Source organism: Panthera onca, chromosome D1, assembly GCF_046562875.1.
Source record: "Panthera onca isolate mPanOnc1 chromosome D1, mPanOnc1 haplotype 2, whole genome shotgun sequence".
In the NCBI taxonomy this organism is placed as follows: domain Eukaryota; kingdom Metazoa; phylum Chordata; class Mammalia; order Carnivora; family Felidae; genus Panthera; species Panthera onca.
Window position 1 is genome coordinate 89,755 of NC_138348.1, and position 19,645 is coordinate 109,399.

General features: G+C 49.9%; 1 protein-coding gene and 1 long non-coding RNA gene across 3 annotated transcripts; one reads left to right on the top strand and one right to left on the bottom strand.

Moving 5' to 3' along the window:
* Positions 1 to 12: 12 nt before the first annotated feature.
* On the top strand, positions 13 to 12,947 carry PSMD13 (proteasome 26S subunit, non-ATPase 13). 2 transcript variants are annotated; one of them, XM_060607664.3, is made up of 13 exons: positions 13 to 190; positions 1,783 to 1,861; positions 5,086 to 5,165; positions 5,250 to 5,305; positions 5,543 to 5,586; positions 5,776 to 5,862; positions 8,284 to 8,455; positions 9,430 to 9,509; positions 9,588 to 9,713; positions 11,250 to 11,312; positions 11,537 to 11,617; positions 11,805 to 11,921; positions 12,489 to 12,947. In XM_060607664.3, exons 1-13 carry the CDS (start codon positions 96 to 98, stop codon positions 12,582 to 12,584), a joined length of 1,176 nt encoding a protein of 391 aa, XP_060463647.1. In that variant the 5' UTR covers positions 13 to 95; the 3' UTR covers positions 12,585 to 12,947. The 2 variants fall into 2 exon arrangements, with proteins under 2 accessions (XP_060463647.1, XP_060463648.1); XM_060607665.3 differs by having other exon boundaries at positions 5,131 to 5,165.
* A 335-nt stretch (positions 12,948 to 13,282) lies between these two features.
* LOC132662192 (uncharacterized) lies at positions 13,283 to 18,947 on the bottom strand. Its single transcript, XR_009602544.3, has 2 exons — positions 14,951 to 18,947; positions 13,283 to 13,444 (listed from the first exon to the last, which is right to left on the bottom strand). It is a non-coding gene; the product is annotated as an uncharacterized LOC132662192 (long non-coding RNA).
* Positions 18,948 to 19,645: the final 698 nt, after the last annotated feature.

A 19,645-nucleotide genomic window follows, 5' to 3' on the forward strand; every position in this document is an offset into this window, starting at 1 on the left:
CGACGCGGCGCCGGAAGTGAGTGAGCATTTCCGGTGGCCATCCCCGCGGCGCTGACACCTCCGAAGTGCGGCTGTCCCAGGGTCTTCCTGCCGTCATGAAGGACGTACCTGGCTTTCTGCAGCAGAGCCAGAGCTCCGGGCCCGGCCAGGCCGCCGTGTGGCACCGTCTGGAGGAGCTCTACACGAAGAAGTGAGCGCCCAGCCGAGGGGCCCCGGGCCCCAGTGCTGGGAGAGCGAGGGGGCTGCCGGGGAGGGACGGGACCTTGTGGACTGAGGGTGCCCAGACCCGTGTGGGGAGAGTGGGGGCAGGCTAGGCCGGGGAGGTGCGCCGAGGAGCCCGGGGCGGCAAGGCTGTGGAGGAAGACGGGGTGACAGCCCCCGAGGACTGAGGAGCAGAGCCATAGGCACAGTGTTGGGGCCTAGGGTTCCCTGCCTTCCTGACTCAGGGGCTGGGACTTGGGTTTCTGAACTCCCTTCCCCTGCTCTTATGAAAAGGGTTCAGGGTTTTGAAGGCTTTCCGCTCTTGATTCCAGTCAAACAAGCAAACACCGTTTCAGGGTCAGGCTGCCATCCGTTCCGAGTAACAGATCCTGGTGTCTTGCACTTGCCCCGTATAGTCGACGGCGTCCGTGCCGTTTCTCAGCGGTCTGCAGCGGATAAACCAGGAACAAGTGCAGTTTTAGTGTTTTCCCCTTTTGATTCTGCAAGTGGTTGCACTCTGCTTTCAGCTGCTTCTCCCCACTCCCGGTTCCTACTTGCCATTGCACTTCATCTTGGGCTTTGTGCCCCTAAGAAGAGCTCTGAGTTTGAGTTTTATAACGAGATGAGTTTTATGACAAATTCTCCGTTGCTCAGCACTAACCTCTTAAGTGACTGGAATAATTTGCTAGCATTGTTCCACAGGAGAGCACACTTGCTGTGATAACTTCCCTGTTAAGAACCCTAGCGTTGAGCATAATGCCTTTTACGTAGAAAATGAATACATGTTTGCATGATGTTCGGTGGCCTTCTGCTATTAGCGTTTTTGAGAGAAAATTCTTAGTGTTTGGCAAATAATTGCACTTTGTATTTTTCAAAGCTTTTTTTTTTCTTTTTTTCTTTTTTTTTTTTGTGCATTCTTAAAAATTAGAGTTTGGTTTCGAATGTACTGTCGTGTTTCCAGAGGGTTTATTGATTTGCCCATTTGCTTTTTTAATTTTTTTAAGTTTATTTATTTTGAGAGAGAGAGAGAGAGAGAACACAAGCGGGGGAGGAACAGAGGGAGAAGGAAAGAGAGAGAATCCCAAGCAGGCTCTGCATTGTCAGCACAGAGCCCAATGTGATGCTTGAACTCACGAACCCTGAGATCATGACCTGAGCCGAAATCCAGAGTCGGATGCTGAATCAGCTGAGCCACCCAGGTGTCCTTCAGTTGCCCATTTAATCTTTCATTCATCCCATTTACAGGGGAGGAAACAATTTCACCTAAACTCCTTCCCTGAGATGCTCAACTACTAAGTAGAAGAGCCAGGATTTCAGCTTATATATGTGTGATCCCAAATTCTTGTTTTCAGTCAAAGCTCACAATAACTCTTTGAGGTAATCTAAGATATTCTCCAGGGTGACATCACCTTTGAACAGCAGAACCAAGAGAGGAACTCAGGGTTAGTAGCATCTGTGTTAGCTGTCTTCCTGTTACAAATAGAAACCAGTTAATATGTGTTATGTGATAGGACCATCAAGGCTGAAGGTGTCTGTGACTGGATATTGGTTCGTAGGTCTTAAGAGCCTTATGTTTTTCAGGTTGTGGCATCAGCTGACACTTCAGGTGCTTGATTTTGTGCAGGACCCGTGCTTTGCCCAAGGAGATGGCCTCATTAAGGTAAATGATCTGCCATGCTAGGTCAGACTATATAAACTTGCTCAAGGACTTTTAAAAATAATAGGTGGGCTTTGTGGTAGTAACACACTATAACTATTCAGCAGTCACTGTACGTCGGGTAGTCTCGTAAGGACTTTGTACGTTTACTCGTTTATTCCTCGTGACAGCTTGGGAGATAATCCTACTTACTTGATGTAGAAGCTAACACTAAGGGATTGAGTAATTTGCCAGATATCACAGCTAACAAGTGGTAGAAGAGACTTCAAACACAGTCTCGCTTCTTCTGAAATCCCAGCTTAAAATGCCGTCTTATAGCATAGCACGCCCTGTATCTTACTGGGCCTTTGGAAACTTATTCAGAAATAGAAAGTTCAGAATCATTTGGGGGGTAGGGTAGGACGTAGTGGAAGATAACCGCAGGAATCTCACGGGTAACGGTTGATCACACCTCTTCCTCCACTCCCACTGATTCTGCTTGCTTGCCCAGAGGCTTTCTCTTGGGTCGTGTGGAAGATCGAGCCCCTTTCCTGCTTCACTTGGAGGTGGGGAGGTTTGGGGGGATCCTCTGTAGTGTAGCACTTTTAGCATTTGACAACAGAAAAAGGAAAGAAAAATATTCTCTGCCCCAGCCTTCCCCACACTCCCTGACAAACCCCCACCAGTTGTTCACTGGTAGTTTCTTCCTCTTGGAAATCTTTCGCTGACATCTTTCTCTTTGATGCCTTTCTCTTGGATTCTGAAAGAATCCGAGATTTATGCCTGCATGGAAACCAAAAGGTAGTTCATGATAACTTGAGTTATTTGCCCTGGATACATTACTTTATATGTGTTTACAGTGAAGCTTACCACCTTCTGACTCCACGACTGGGGATCTAAAGATTTTCCTGTGTTTTATATCTGCCAATTGGACATTTTACTACTCAAAGGAACTTATATTCATCTGTAAACCTAAAGATTTTGCTGGGCATTCTGTCTTCTGGATTATGTGGAAAAAATGATAAATTAGAGCTATCTTACAATTTGTTTCCTAAGGTTCTATATCATAGCAATGGACATTCATGATTATTCCTCTCCAACCTTTGCTTTCTTGTCTTTAAATCACTTTCTACCCGGAGCAAAATATTTCCTCAACCCCATGGTAACGTAACACTTAGGTCAGCAGATTTGAGTTTACTATTTCAGTGGGCAAGTAAACCTTTAAAAATTGTTGGGACCCAGCCCAGCTAACTTTCAGAGAGATAGTATTCATGAATTTGCAGTCACCAGTAGTAATTTTGAATTTCTTTTTTCTTTGGAGGGGTTTGTGGTTTAGGTAATTCCATAAATTAAAATGGGTATCAGAAAAGTAGAAAATACTCTCTTACTGGAGAAGATATCTTTAAAATAGTCCTCTGTAATGAAAAAGCCATTTTATTTAGATGGCTCTTTGCTGGGTGCCAGATTTAAATAACTCACTGGCTGCTTCAGGGACATTTCCCACCCACACACACATACCCCCCGCACCAGGTTTTATTGAGAAATAATTGGCATATTGCTCTTTATTATTAAGGTATACGACGTAATGATTTGGTATATGTTTATATGGAAAATAACCACAGTAAGTCTACTAAACATCCATCTCACACTTTTTTTCTTGTGATGACATTTTTTAAGTTTACTTTGAGAGTGAGAGAGCACAAGCAAGGAAGGGGCAGAAAGAGGGAGAGAACCCCACGCAGGCTGCACGCTATCAGCACACAGCCTGACACGGGGTCGATTCCACAAACTGTGAGATCAAGACCTAAGCCAAAATCGAGAGTTAGATGCTCAACCTGCTGAGCCACCCAGGCACCCCATGTGATGGCTACTGTTATGATCTGCTTTTCTTAGTAACTTTCAAACGTACAACACAGTGTTGTTAACTATAGTTACAATACTATAAGTTATATCCCCAGGAATTCTCTTATAACTGGAAGTTTGTACCTTTTGACCACCTTCACACCCATTTCTTGCACCCCCCAACCCCCTGCCTCTGTCAACCACCAATCTGTTCTCCGTATCTATGAGGTCAGTTTTTTAATATTCCACTTAGAAGTGGGTCATACAGTATTTGTCTCTGTCTAATTTATTTCACTAAGCAAAACACCCTCCAGTTTCATTCATGTTGTCACAAATGGCAGGGTTTCCTTCTTTTTATGGCTGAATAATATTCCACAGTGTGTGAGCATATACCCACATTTTCTTTCACGGGGACATTTCCATCTTTCTGTCTTCATAACCCAGAGGAACTGTGGACTCTACTTATCCAAGTTGACCTCATCTTGAGGCTCCCTCTTCCCACTTTGCCCACATGGGGTGCTCCGTTTGCCCAGTTACCCAGCCATAGCACAGAAGTCATTTAGCTCCCCTTCCCTGTGACCAGCAAACCTCTCAGACCCTCTGTCCACCCTAACTGCCGTTGCCCCCTCACTCTGTTCCCCCCTCCCCCCACCTTCTCCCAGTCTTGTTATAAAGCAGAAGTGTGATCATGTGTTTCCACTGGTTCAGGTTTGACCTCAGGGCAAGGACAAGCCCCAGTGCCTTCCATTCTGTGTCCATCAGAGTGCTGCTAACACATGCGCAGTGTTTTCTTCAGTGCTTCTACACGTTTGTCCCTGCTGGAATGTTCTCCCAACTGCCTCCTCCCCCATACCAAATCTGTTCACCTCTCTAACTGCTCTTCCTTCCCTAAAACTCAGTTATCACCATTTCTGGAATAACTTTTGGAACCTCTCCTTTGGGTTGGTCCACCTGTGTGCTGTTTTTTTCCTCGCTTGTAAACTCACAATATTGCCAGTTCTTTGTTTACAAGTCTGCTCTCCTCAGCCAGAAATCCTTGAAAGCCTGTCTTTTATTTTACATATTCTGTGTCTGCAGTACCTGGCAAAAGGTCTGAGTAAGTGATCAAGTGTTTGCTGAATGGCTTGTAAATTTGGCAATATAGCCTAAAATCCTCTAAAATCTGAAAGTTAGTGAATCTTTTAAACAGATAGTTTGTTTTGCTTAGAGTACTTTGGAGAAAGAATATAGGAATTGGTCTTTATGAGATCCTTATAGGTCAGGTATCTAATTCCAAAAAAAAAAGCACAGCTGTCTTCAGTAATCCATTTGTGATTAATAAGCCCAAATATGGGTCTCCTATCAACTCGCAAACATTTCTGCGATGCCTGCTATATGGTGGGCATTTTGGTTGTTTGATTTTGCAGAATGAAAGACATCCTGTAATTACTCTGCATGTTTTGGTTCCACAGCTTTATGAAAACTTCATCAGTGAATTTGAACACAGGTAAAATACTTTTGTCAGTTTTTGACTTTGAACATGGAAACATTGATACTACTGACACTCAAAAACTGGTGGTTTTTATTTCAGGGTGAATCCTTTGTCCCTGGTAGAAATCATTCTTCATGTAGTTAGACAGATGACTGGTGAGTCTGACTTTATTTCATAAAGGAGCAGATCCAAGTGGTAATTCAAATTATTTTGAAATGTAAGTTAATTGAACTTTTACATTTCGATAGAAAATACCAGATTCTAAGTTAGGTTTTTATTATATTTGTGGTCTAACCCTAAAGGTTATCCTACCTAAGTGTCCTCACTGGTAGGAACCAGTCTCTAAAGATACTATGTTGGTGGTTCTTCTGACATTGTTCTGCCTTTTCTAGATCCCAATGTGGCTCTTACTTTTCTGGAAAAGACTCGTGAAAAGGTAAATGTGAAGCCTGGGCCAAGACTTTTAGAATACGTGTGACTTACAGCTTGTGTCTGTGGTCGCTGTGCACACCTTTTAGAGACTACTGTGTCTCTAATCATGTCAGTTAAGCCAGTGCGCAGATGGCCGTGCTTTGTTAGTCCCCTGCCCACACTTCTCAGGTTCTTTTGTTTCTGACGTCTTTAGGTGAAAAGTAGCGATGAGGCAGTGATCCTGTGTAAAACTGCAATCGGAGCTCTAAAATTAAACATCGGGGACCTACAGGTTACAAAGGTAAGGTTGCCATAAGACATTCTCTTTGGTTTAAAGAGTTGTTTAAAGGGCACCAGGGTGGCTCAGTCGGTTGAGCGTCCGACTTGGGCTCAGGTCTCATGGTTCGTGAGTCTGAGCCCCGCATCGGGCTGTCTGCTAAAAGCATGGAGCCTGCTTTGGATCCTCTGTCTCCCTCTCTTTCTGTCCCTGCTGTGCTCACCTTCTCTCAAAAATTAATAAACATTTAAAATAAATAAAAAGTTGTTTGGGGCTATAGGAGAAAAGCCCCTTTTTTCCGTTTTAACTTTTAAAGTAACTTTAAATTCTAGAAAAGTTGCAAAAATAGCACAAAGAACTTTCCTATACCCCTCCCTCACACTCCCATTGTGGACATTTCACTTCTTTGCCCTATTACTCTGTGTGTGTAGTTTTTGGTTTTCACAACTATTGAGGGTAACTTGCTGGTACGAGGCCTGTTCCCCTTGAAAGAGCACTGTCCTGGGTGAGCACAGCCGTCAGCAGGACGCATCCAGACAGCCTCAGACTGTCCACGGCACCCAGGTTCTCACTCTCCGGGTGTCGGCCCACTTACCATGACGGGTCATATCGTATGCTGCTCCTCCACCCTCTCTGCCTCCTCATCGTTGTTAAGTTTCCCGTCTCTTTTTTTTTTTTTTTTTTTTTTTTTTTTTTTTAATTTTTTTTAACGTTTATTTATTTTTGAGACAGAGAGAGACAGAGCATGAACGGGGGAGGGTCAGAGAGAGGGAGACACAGAATCTGAAACAGGCTCCAGGCTCTGAGCTGTCAGCACAGAGCCCAACGCGGGGCTCGAACTCACGGACCGCGAGATCATGACCTGAGCCGAAGTCGGCCGCCCAACCGACTGAGCCACCCAGGCACCCCACCCGTCTCTTTTTTATTTTAATTTTAGTGCAATTTGGGAGACAGATGTGATAGGAGTGGCAGTAAGACCAACTTATGTGGTCAGTCCTCTTTGTTGAACCAGAGACTACATGTGTTTATTTTGGTCTTGGTTTGGGGTTTTTTGGTAACCATAATATTAAAGAAAATATCAGGGTAAGTGTTAATGTTCTCATTGCCCTAAAATAATACTACTTATTGTTTCTTTTTTTTTTTTTTTAATTTTTTTTTCAATGTTTATTTATTATTGAGAGACAGAGAGTGAGCAGGGGAGGGGCAGAGAGAGAGGGAGACACAGAATCTGAAGCAGGTTCCAGGCTCTGAGCTGTCAGCACAGAGCCTGATGTGGGGCTCGAACCCACGAGCCGCAAGATCGTGACCTGAGCCGAAGTCAGAGGCTTAACTGACTGAGCCACCCAGGTGTCCCTGTACTTACTGTTTCTTATTCCTGCCCAGTCCTAGCCTGCATTCATACTTACTACATTTTGCTTTGAAATATTTAAGGCGTGTTGAAATCCATAAAGTACTATAAAGAATGCTGTCGTGGGCATCCACGTGCCCTGCCCAGCCAGGGAGTGAAGCAACCTGGGAATGGAGCTGCTGGGCCCCCGTGCACTCTCCTGCACCAGCAGTGCTCCCGCACACGTGCTTGGTGTTCCTCGTACTTGTGTGTTTCCTGATGCTCACTAGATGGGCACGTGCAGGTCTAAGTGATGTGTAGTATTGTTTTCAGTTGGTGGCTCAGTGTGAGGTTTGAGTCATCGTGTCGGTGCCTGGGACCAATTCGTTTTTACTGTTTGGTATCTCACTGTGTAACTGTCTCATAGCCTGCATATCCAGTCTCCTTCCTATGGAAGGGATTCAAGGTTCTCTTTTCTACTGCGAATAGTGATGTTAATTATCAGCATTTCTATGCCTGGTTCCTTGTGTACATGGGCAGAGTCTCACCGGGACATATGCCTGGAGGTGAGGCTACAGGTGTAAGGTGTATACCCTCCACTTTTACTAGATGTTGCCAAACTTTTCTCCAAGATAGCTCGCACTCCCCTAGCACCGTACGAGCACTTGCAGAGCTCCGTATCTTTGACACTTGGTATTTTCAGACCACTTAATTCTTGGCGGTCTGATGGAGGTGAAATGCCATCTCATTGGGGGTTTAATTTGCATTTCTTGATTGCTGGTAGTTTGTTGACCACTCTATGTCTCCACTTCCGTAAATTGCCATTAACATCTTTTCTTTTGCTCATTTTTTCTGTGTTGCTTGCCACTTGTTGTTTTGTAAGAGTTCTTTATATAGCTGTGGTCCTGTGCCCTCGTGGGTTTCGTGTGCAGTAAATATCTTTTCCCAGTCTATAGCTTGTCTTTGTTCTTTTTTCTGTGTTTTAGGTGAACTGAAGTTTTCCATTTTAATGTACTCAAATCTATCGATCTTTGTGGCTTATGCTTTTCATCTCGTCATACATTTCTTTAAAAATGTCTTAAGTTACAAAGAAAGGTGATTTTGTTTCCTGCACGTAGGAGACAATTGAAGACGTTGAAGAGATGCTCAACAACCTCCCTGGCGTGACATCAGTTCACAGTCGTTTCTACGATCTCTCTAGTAAATACTATCAAACAATCGGAAACCACGCATCCTACTACAAAGATGCTCTGCGGTTTCTAGGCTGTGTCGACATCAAGGATCTTCCAGGTAACATGGGGCCGTTAGAGTCCGTGTCGTGGGAGCTCACCCTCGGGGCGTGGTAGCAGGCCTCAGAAATTCCTCCAGTGTATCTGTCCCTTGTTGAGGAAAGCCCACGTGGTGATAGGCTGGAAAGAGCCATGAGAGCGTTAGTTTTTACAGGTGTCTGCCTTCAGCGTTGAGTTGAGATGAGCCTGCACCCTATAGCCCTTCACCGTCCCTTCCCCAGTCTTCCCAGCTCTCTGAGTCAGAGGCCTTGGTGAGAAGCGCAGCAATGCAAGTCCCTCGACCCCTACAGCACGAAGGGTGCGCCGCCACCCTGTACCTGAGAGTCGTGTTCCAAAAACCGCACAAGACCCAGGGGAATAACTTACTTACGAAAATCACTTGCAAAGCAAAATGAACAATGAGTTTTGGGGAAAGTGCGAGGAGTATGTGTTTAAAGAAGAAATTTGAGCCTCTTGGGTGTTTCTCACAGTACACCATTGAAGCTGTGGAGACCAGCGACGCCTAAAGATGTTAGTGCAGTTTTTAGATGCAGTTCCTGCAGCTCAAGAAATATATATTGGAAAGCACAGCTAATGTGGTCAAGAGAATAGGGAGTTGTTGTATGGGAAAGGAAGATTGTAGTCTGAAAAGAGGCTGAATGAGGGGACTTTAAGATAAATGAGAGGTATCACTTCCATAGGAAACAAGAGGTATAAGGAACCTGCTACTCCAGGAAGTAGATGAGCTGAAAATGTAAATCGATTCACTTATTTAGGTAGAAATAAGTGAATGAATGTCTTTCCCACAAAACCTGTGTATGTGGTTCCAGGTATAACTTGAGTTGATATGGTACTTTAAAAGAGACGACTAACGTTAAGGCTTTGTGATATAACCATTACAGGGAATGGTTTCTTTACTTTTTTATGAGAGTTTTAAAGCCAAACAGGACTGATTCTTGTAACTGGGGTGTCACTGGAGATGTGTTGTTGCCGTAGTGTCTGAGCAGCAGGAGAGAGCTTTCACGCTGGGACTAGCAGGACTTCTTGGCGAGGGAGTTTTTAACTTTGGAGAACTCGTAAGTGGACCCTGGTCACAGATTTCTTAACAAGGGGGAGACTGATTTCTTTGCCAGCTAACTGTCTCGTTCTCACAGCTCATGCACCCGGTGCTGGAATCACTGAGGAACACCGACCGCCAGTGGCTGATTGACACCCTTTATGCCTTTAACAGTGGCAACGTAGAGAGATTCCAGACCCTGAAGACCTCCTGGGGCCAGCAGGTCAGCCATGGGAAGGACGGCTGAGCACTCCTACATGCTCCTGGCTCTCCTTCCTTGTGTCTGTTTATCTAACAGATGTTGACTTGCACCTTCTACACGCCAGCCGCTGGGGAGACAGGAGACTAAGACGAGCCAGTCTTGCTCTCATAGAGCAGATGGTTAAGTGGCTAATTAGAGTAGTAACTCAGCTACTCTGATAGAATAGCGGAGTGTCATCTGGGTGAAAGGGCTATCACAGAGGACTGCCCCAAAGAAGCCACGCTCTGTGTCTGACCTTAGGTGTGAGTGGAATTTAGCCAAGGGAAGAATATGAGAAGAGTATATTCAGCAGAGGAAAAGGAAGCTTTTAGCATGTTGCTGAATTGCAGTAGGGTATGTGAGGCTCAAGTGAGTGAATGATGAGAGTCGGGGAGAACCCAGGGTGAGGGAAGGCAGGACGGTCTGTGCAGGGCAGAAGCAGTTGATGTGAGGAAGGGGTCAGTGCAGGGGATGGCGGGGCAGTCAATGCAGAGGGAAAGAGGTAGCAGGGGAGAGGGCGCCGGGCAAGGAGTGGAGCCTCTGGGAGGTGTGAATTAGGGAGGAGAGGTGTTTAACAAGGACCTGAGCTTTAATAGTAAGTTTGTTCTTTTTCAAGTGAAACTGTGAGAAGCAAAATTACTAAAATGTTCATAGTGATAGGGTTCATGGTTGTATTACTGTTTCGTACTTTTCTAAAGCTTCAGTTTTCTCAAAGTTCAAAATAAACTTGTAGAATTCACATAACAGAGCCGAGTAGATACAAACGGACTGTGAAGAGGCAGAAAGCAAGTCCAGTCGATCCTAACTGTAGTAGTCTGTATTTTGATCTCTGAAAGAAATTGGAAAGAAAGATGGCTAGCCGTAGAAAGTTAAGAAAACTAGAGCCGTGTGCCTGCGGCACCTGTCTAGGCAGCAAGAGCCCATCTGGGGTGAGTGGGCTCTTTCTGAAGAGCCTGACCTGTCCAGTTCCCTGCTGGCTCTGCCTGTGTTGGGGTGTGAGTTCCTAAATGTTTGAATCCGGTAACCCCTTCTCCTTTCTTGTCTCTGTGCTCAGCAGTGACCTGTGACCTACCTGTAGGGTGACTACAGGTCACGCAGAGGGCATGGTTCTCGTGATAAGGCCGGTTTTCATTATAAATTAATAACCTGCTCTTTCAGTTCAGAACAAGCCCCTGGAGCGTAAGGAGTGTGTTCCTCAGAGGCTCCCCTTACACAGAGCTGACGCAGCAGGCAGTACACTTGGACCTGCTCAGGCACAGGATGGGTCCTTCCCTGCCTTTCTTTGTGCCAAGTCACCTGGTGTCTGTAAACCAGGTGCCCCCTGGTGTCTGTAAACCTCGTAAATGCCTTGTGTGGGAGCATGACATTTCCGGGGTGCACCTTCTAATGGTTTCCTAAGAAAAGTGAGCCTCCGTGGTCTTCAGCGTAAGGTGTTTGGACCTGCAAAGATTCCTTTTGTTCACTCTGTTGTAGAATTTCAAAGCCCAGGTTGGGTAACTGATGCTTTCTGCTTTACAGCCTGACTTGGCTGCCAATGAAGCCCAGCTTCTGAGGAAAATTCAGCTGTTGTGCCTCATGGAGGTAAGCAGGCACCCAGGAACCGCTCGCTGTGTGAACGACTGCCGTAAGCTAAGTGTGGAAAGCGTGTTCTTAATGAGATACACGACTAACATAAAGGAAGAGTTTAGTGTTCACTAATAAGATCTAGGTTTTCAGAGCAAGTATTGACAAAAACGTTCCTATCAGTCAGTTCTCTGACAATTTCTATTTGGAAAAGTAGTTAACAAGCAAAAATTTTTTTTCAGATGACTTTCACACGACCTGCCAATCACAGACAACTCACTTTTGAAGAAATTGCCAAAAGTGCTAAAATCACCGTGAACGAGGTACAGGTTGTTGGACTCAGGATGGTCCAGTGGTACAGCTGCTACCTGGGCGGGTCAGGGCTCCTGTGAGCACGGCTCCCTAGACTCCAGACCACAAAAGACAGTGTCTTGTTCCCCCATATTTCAGGGCCGGCTGGTGTGTACTTGCAGGCCTCGGGGTGTCTTACACGAGCCCCTCTCTGCACAGGTGGAGTTGCTGGTGATGAAGGCGCTCTCAGTGGGGCTGGTGAAAGGCAGTATTGATGAAGTGGATAAGCGGGTTCACATGACCTGGGTGCAGCCCCGCGTGTTGGATTTGCAACAGGTAATGTGATTGGAATACCTAGTTCACCTTTGTGGGTGTTTTGGATTGTGTCTGTGCTGTCTTAGTTTCGCTTGGATGGCAGCCATTTAGGAAGAAAGCGGTATTGACAAAGGGATTTCAGAGAATATCTTACTGCTGTAGGGACTGAGGGTTTTTCAAAGAACCCAATTTAGTGCAAGCCTGGGGTTTGAACCCTGCACTTAAAAGCTTATCATAATAACAGGGCTGGTTGTGCTGATGCTGCCTTTTAATCTTCACATTGGTGCTCTGATCAAATGCGTTCCTAGTTCTGTGGTTTGAGCTCAGATCCATCTTGTTCGTATTTGCTTTAAATTTAATCCTGTGGATTTCCTCTATTCTTGCCTGTTTTCTTTCATGCAAGTTTTTTTTAATGTCCTGGTGATAAGAATTGACTGGGATAATCCCGTCTCACGTAGCCCACTCCCCCAGCTCCGATGCCCTGTTTATTAGTGCCGCCCTAAAGAATTGGCTGGAAACGTACAGCTGCCCCGTCAGGTGCTGTGACTCCCAAGTGTCCTAACACCGTGTGGTCCTGGTTTGCCTCAGATCGCGGGCATGAAGGACCGCCTGGAGTTCTGGTGCACCGACGTCAGGAGCATGGAGATGCTGGTAGAGCACCAGGCCCACGACATCCTCACCTAGCGCCCCCACCTGGCCCGTGGGTGGCAGCTGAAGCCATCTGCATTTAAAGGGGGTGGGGGTGGGGTTGTGTTTGTGGAATGGGAACTGTTCTTCCTGCTGTGAGAACAGGACTGTCACCGATGGGGTGCGTGGCCACAGATAGAAGCCTCCTTTGTGGAGGTCTCCTGTAGCCCGCAGTAGGGAGGGGTCACCAGTCTCTGGTGACCAGGCAGGCGCGAGCGTGCACGTGCCCCGAGGAGCGAGAAGGCGCCACCCTGAGTGCGTGGGGACACCACTCAGAAGTTCGTCTCCATCCCATCCACCTGTGTGAATATCTCTGGTGTCGTTTGAGAATGTTCCTGTAATAAACGCACTTGTTTTGTCCTTTTTGTGGTTCTCGTTTCCTCGGTCTTAGCTTTGATGTCAAGCCTGGGCCTGGAGAGATTAAAACACGGGAGATGGGAGATAGGGCTCGGTGGGGAGTGGGCCTCGGCCCCCCACTCCTGCCCCGGGCAAGGGGCGTCTCTGCACACACAGGGCACAGGGCAGAGCCAGGCGCAGAGGGTCGTGGGCCCCGTGGCCAAGAGAGCAAGTCCTGTCTGCTGTGGCTCAGACATGGTGTTCACCCGATGCCCACCCAGCCAGCCCTCAGCCCCGTGCTGAGTGTGCGGGGGGCGGGGGTGCTCGTACACAAAGAAGAATCACCAGTGACCACCAGGTGAAGGGAAGGGTTTAATGCGATCTTTCATCCTGTGCCTGGAGCTGGAACCACAGAGCCTTCATGCTGCCGAGCTTCTCTTGTAGCTCTCCAGGTGGTGTAAGACCCAGCCTGCAGGAATCAGGAAGCTGAGGAACATCACCGAGAGCCCAATGGCTTGCTCCTGGGTGAGGGAAGCACGGGTGAGTGCACTGGGTCGTTCCCAGGTCGTAGAGGAAGGCTGTTACCTGCCCCTCTGTGCCCGGGTCCTAACCAGAGCAGCAGGTCCAGAGTTACAGGCATCCTGCCCCGCCCCCTCTGCTCTGGTGGGACCCTTGGCCCAGCCCCAGACTTCCTGTGCGTCAGATGGAAAAAGCCTGCGGGGTGCCAGCAGTGACCACTGTAGTCATCAGTTTGGACAGCTGCTGCGGAGACCAGGCTAGCAGCCCTGGGCTCCAGTCTCTGTGGAGCAGGACCTCTCATCTTAGCCCCCTTCCCCCCCACCAAGAGCCTGCCTGGCCAGGCCATGTGTCCCTCGACCTTGAACTTCTTTTTTTTTTTTTTTTTTTTTTTTTTAATTTATTTTTGGGACAGAGAGAGACAGAGCATGAACGGGGGAGGGGCAGAGAGAGAGGGAGACACAGAATCGGAAACAGGCTCCAGGCTCCGAGCCATCAGCCCAGAGCCTGACGCGGGGCTCGAACTCACAGACCGCGAGATCGTGACCTGGCTGAAGTCGGACACTTAACCGACTGCGCCACCCAGGCGCCCCTTGAACTTCTGACCTTGCGTGACAAGCACCCTCACGTCTAGTTACCAGGAGACAAGAGCATGTCCGGTGCTGTGCAGGATGGAAGAGGTTCGGGTTGTGTAAACAACGGCAGGGCCCTTTTCCCTAAATGGTGGTCCTGCTCAGAAGCCTGGATGGAGGAGAGGGGACCCCTTGCGCTCTGTGTGCAGGTGTGTGCGCGCACACCTGGAGCCAGGTTCTGGAGAACCAGCCACGTGTCCCCTTCACTTGGTTTCCTCCGGAAGGAGAGCCTGGGCCCAGTCATCGCTCCCTGTTCCTAAAACAGAGTCAGATGCCAGGCTGGACTCTTCCTCTTGGCTTCACCTCCCAGCAGCCTCAGCGACGCTAGCCCAGAGCTGGGCCCTTAGGCTACACCCACGGTCTGACCTTGGGCAGATGACCTTCTAGACCTTGGTTTATTGACGCTGAAAACAGGTCTTTGTCTGCTCTCCTGCAGCCCCAGGGTGACTGGGGTGCATGTTTCCCCTGTGTGCTTCCTAACCCTCCAGGCAGCCCACTCTTCCCCTTCAGTAGTGGTGAAGCCAGAGTAGACACTGAGCGCCCTTCAAGCTCAGCGGTTAGCACCCCTCATTTGACAGGAGGCGAGTCGGGGCCTGAGAACAAACCCTCCCCTAACTCCGCTGACTGCTTTGGGAGCCTGGCCTTCAGGTAGTGACCACAAGGACCCTTCCTGGAGTGAGGACACTGTCCCGGACACAGACTGAGTTCTAGCATCAGGATCACCTCCAGAAGCTGCACCCCTGAGAGGACATTCCCCCTCTCCTCTACCAGCCTGGCCTTCTGTGCCCTGCCCCCAAACCTATCTCATCTTCACAACAGCGCAGGACTGCCCACTCCACCTGCTCGGGTCAGCCCCCCGGCTGCCCTGGAGGTTCTTACCATGGGAGAAGTGGGTGTTCTGGCTGGCTTGGCGGAGACGTGTGCCTTGGGAAGCACCCAGCCGCTCCGGGGGGCTGGCAGCAGCCTGCTGGCGGAGGCTAACCTCAGCATGGCCGTTGAGCCGAGCTCCTCGTGTCCAGCAAAGTTCTGCACGTCTGCTCGGCGTGTCCTCTGCTCACTTGGGTGTTGGGGCTTTTTATAGCTCCGGGGGAGGGGGCAGGGAGCACTGCAGCTGTCCCCTCCCGTCGTGGTGCTTTGGCAGAAAGCACGCCCGCTCAGAAGTGGGGAGAGCCAGCGCGCAGACCGGCAGCTGCCGGCACTGCCCCCGCCGTGGCCCCCGAGGTCTTCGGGCCCTGTGTAGCGCAGGCAGACATCACCTGGAGAAGGCCTTCATTCCTCTGAGAAAGGCGCTCGGAGAAGCAGGGCCAGGGAAGTCAGGGAATTTGGGAGCGCAAGAATGGAAAAGTGACATCATTTCAGAGTGAGCCTTAAATATCTGGGGTGTCAGCTGGCAGGACGGTGCATAGAGCTATTTTTAAGTTCTCTTAACTTGGGAGTTCCTGGCGGAGCTGCCCAGCCTCCTCGTCCGTGACCGATGCAGCCCTACTCCACCTGCGCGCGGCACTGGTGGGTCAGAGCAGCCTGGCTGCTGATTCAGTGGCGTTGTCACTAATGCTGACAGCTTTGTTCCGAGACTAGACAGTCACCATTGCACCATCATTGCACTAGTCATGGCACACGGTAGATCAGCAGATACTTTGTGCACGCCAGTTCGGGGACGGGGAGGTGGCGTGGGGGCGGGGGGTGGGCAACACTCAGGCCCTTGCCTCCTGGCCCACATGCAGGTAAAGGCTCCCAGGGCCAAATGTCCTGGGTCCGCGCTGCCCACCAACCCTGGGGTAGTGGGCCTGTAACCCACCCACAAGCCCTGTGTGAGCTCAGAGCCTCCCTGCCTCTCTTCCCTTCTACAGAGAATGGGTCACTTGTTTCTTCCCACAGCAAACATCTCCTGGCAAATCTGTTCTACTGAGAGATTGTTTCACACCTTCTCTCTGTACAAACCCCCCCCCCCCCCCGTCACTGGAGACCCTGCTGCTGATTCCGAGAGAACAGAAGTGACCAGATACGACCCGCTGCTCAACCCCACTTCCCATCGCCCAGGAGTGCCGTGGCCCTGAGCCCCAGGGAGTCACATGCCAAGGTCAAGTCCCCAGCGGCCTCTCCAGCCCTTCTCTCCTAGGTTGCTGGATGCTGAGCCTCTGCTCTTCCTTCCACCTTGTCCGGATCTTGCGTGACCCCTGACAGCCCCAGGACTTTCGCTGTCTCTCCACCCACCTTCACGCCTCATCTGGCCTTGTACCCTGGCGGCTTATCAGTCACCATATTTAGGATGTACCGACGCCAACCCTTACCCCCTCTTTGGTGGGGTTCCTGAGGCTCTGCAGTGAGTCCCCCACCCTGTCCCTTCCCAGCTGCTCAGCCCAAATGTCTGAGACCACCCTTGTTTCCCTCGGGTGCTCACGCTCCACACCAGGTCACCAACATCACCACACCCCACCCTCCCCCTGTACAACCTTGAATGTGTCCTCTGAGACTGTCCCACACAGTGGCCAGGACAGCCCTTCAGGAACAACCAGGGCCTGCCACTGCCACTGCTCAGCGCCCCCGCCCCCCAGAGACTCCACCTACTTCCTTCTCATGGCCTCCAAGGCCTAAAGGGTCTGACCACTGCCTGCCTGGTCCCAGCCACACCTCACTCCCACCCACACTGGTGCCTCAGCCTCATGTTTCCAAATTAGTCAGGCCCTGTTCAAACGACCTCTCCTCAGACACATCTTATTGGTTGGTGGTCTGCTTATGTAGCTGGAATACAAGCCCGATAAGGGCAAGGACTTTGTTGGGCTCATCACAGAACTGTTGGGGCCTGGCAGATTTTCAGTCAATGTTGGAAGGATAGGTTGGGGTGTGGAAAGGAGGGATGGGAGCGGGGCCTGGATGGATGGGGTCGGGAGGACAGGTGTAGTTCTCACGTCACAGCCGGCATCGGCTTGGATTGAGAGGGGAAACTGCAGGGCTTTACTCTACTGTCAGCAGGACCTTGATTACTGTGGACGGCAGTAAAGGTCACAGCCCAGACCTGATCAGTGTGGGCACAGGCCAGTCGCCGACAAGCAGCAGGCCATCTGACCACATCGGTCCCTCAGCCCCCAGACTCGGCTGCGGTCACCGTCCTCACCAGGTATGATCACACCCCAATCCGTTTGTCTACACACGGTGGGTTGATGATCTGAATACATCGCATGAGGATCCTAGTTTCGCTTTTGTCCTTCCCTGGAAACCACCCTCGTTCCAACTGTGGGGCTCTTTTCTGGGCGCCCCACCCCGCCTCCCACTGTCTCCCTGTGCCTTGGTTTCCAGTGAGGAGCCAAGTCCCTGGAGGCTGGAGGCGGGCGTGTGTCCTGAATGTTATCTCCAGCAGCTGGGTCCCGATGTCAGCCTTAGGCCGTGGGGGGCTCTGCCCCTCCTCTAGAGTAATCCCTTCCACCTAAACCTTTAATTATAGGTCCAGTCAGGAATAAGGCTGCGGGTCAGATGATCAATCATCCAGCCTACGGGGTTTCTTTTTTCACAGAAAAGACCTGCTGTCCCCAACCATCCAGGCGTGGTTGTAAGGAAGGCCTTCTCCGTCCTTCCCAGCTCAGGAGGCAGGGGTGTAACGGCGGTGGCGGGGGGGGGGGGGGGGGGGGGGGCGTGTGCTACTGTGCTGCAGGACGGCAGCCCAGCACCAGATGAGAAAGGCCCTGGTGAGGGCTGGGACAGGGGAGCTGGGGCTGCCCTCCAAGGGAGAGAGATGTCCTCAAACTTTCATGCTACACCAGCTTTCGCCTTCAGCTCCTTTCCATCCATACCCTCCATGCCTAACCTTCCCAGCCTTTCCGAGCACAAACCTGTCTCCCTCACTTCTGTGTTCACGCAGCTTCCGGGGATTCCACCACCTGTAGCGGTGGGCTTCAGGCCTCAACCTTACTGGGTTTTTAGTCCCAAGAACCACCTGTTCAAAACAAACCCTGCACAGATCCCTGCCGCCCCGACCCCACACAGATGCTACCAGAGGTGGGGAGCCTGGCATGGCCTCTGCCTTCATTGCTCTGGGGCCACAGTGCTTCTGCAGAGCACTGCCCTGTGTCCTGGGCTGCCTTCTTCCACCTGGAAGGAAATGAGACAACCCATGGAGAAGGGCGTGGTGGCCAAGTGGGGGGTCGTACTGAACAACAAAGTAAAAGGCTCTGAGGGCTGGAGGGTTGGATGAATCCCCTGTAACAGCAGGAGAAACCATGGCTTGAAGAGGGAGCGGGCCCAGGGTTCAGGACAAGCCAGGCCTGTCCCTGGCCTGTCCTGGACAGAAGTAGCATCAGGAAGAGCTCCCGAAGGCAACACAGAAGTACCTCTGTCTCCCAAATCCTCAGCCTCGTGTCCTTCATCCAGCCACATCCAGCATGTACTTATCTCTGCCCTCCACCTGTCCCTGCTGCCCCGGGGACACCCGTGCACACCCTCCCTCTCAAAGCTGCCAGGCCACCTGCAAGGTCTGGGGTAGACACTGTGGGCACATGGCACCACCCTGTGTCCATACTCGGAACCACAGCAGCTGCTGGAGAAACCAGAGAGGCACTGACAGCGAGACAAAGGTTCTTAGCCTCAGGGACCCAGAAAAAAATGCACATGCACGCAAACATTTGCATATTGTTTTTCTTGCATTGGAAATCTATTTCATCACATAAAACAGTGGTTCTCAAAGTAAGGTCCCTGGACCAGCAGCATCAGCATCACCTGGGAACTTGTTAGAAATTCTAGGGGCACCTGGGTGGCTCAGTTGGTTGAGCGTCCGACTTCGGCTCAGGTCATGATCTCACGATTCATGGGTTCAGGCCCCCTGTCAGACTCTGTGCTGACAGCTCAGAGCCTGGAGCCTGCTTCCGATTCGGTGTCCCCCTCTCTCTCTCTGCCTCTTCCCCACTTGCTCTCTCTCTCTCTCTCTCTGTGTCTCTTTCAAAAATAAACATTAAAAAAAAAAAATTCTGTGATGGTCCCAGTGGCCTGTTACAATAATCTTCCCAGGAAATTCTGATGCACAGACAAGTTTGAGAACCATTTTATGTTATATAAACACTGGATGCTTCATGCTATTCATTCGAAACTAAATGTACACCCCGCTGCCTGAGAGGGCTCAGTGGGGTAAGCATTCGACTTCAGCTCAGGTCATGATCTCACAGTCCGTGAGTTCCAGCCCCGCGTCGGGCTCTGTGCTGACAGCTCCGGGCCTGGAGCCTGCTTCAGATTCTGTGTCTCCCTCTCTCTCTGCCCCTCCCCTGCTCGTGCTCTGTCTCTCAAAAATAAATAAACATTAAAGATTTTTTTAAATAAATCTCACCCAGGCTGCAAAACTCAGCCCTTTCCTTTTATCTACAAAAACACACTTCCACTAAGTAAGTAGAACAGGATTTGCTGAAAACTTGTAGTTCAGGGGTAGAGAATCTTGCGGGGGGGAGGGGGGGGCAGCTGCCTCTTCCTACATCCCACTCTTGCACTCACTCCCCGGAAGCTCAGCTCTCAGGCCCACCCAATGCGGGATACACCCACAGAGACACTGGTGCTCAGCAGTCAGCAGCTCACACCCCCACAGTCCTTGGTGTG

Excerpts from the sequence above, each read along its gene's own strand:
- PSMD13 (XM_060607664.3), top strand. The coding sequence starts at position 96 with ATGAAGGACGTACCTGGCTTTCTGCAGCAGAGCCAGAGCTCCGGGCCC. Across the intron at positions 1,862-5,085 it reads AAGGAGATGGCCTCATTAAG|AATGAAAGACATCCTGTAAT; the intron begins GTAAATGATCTG and ends TTGATTTTGCAG. Across the intron at positions 11,313-11,536 it reads AGCTGTTGTGCCTCATGGAG|ATGACTTTCACACGACCTGC; the intron begins GTAAGCAGGCAC and ends ATTTTTTTTCAG.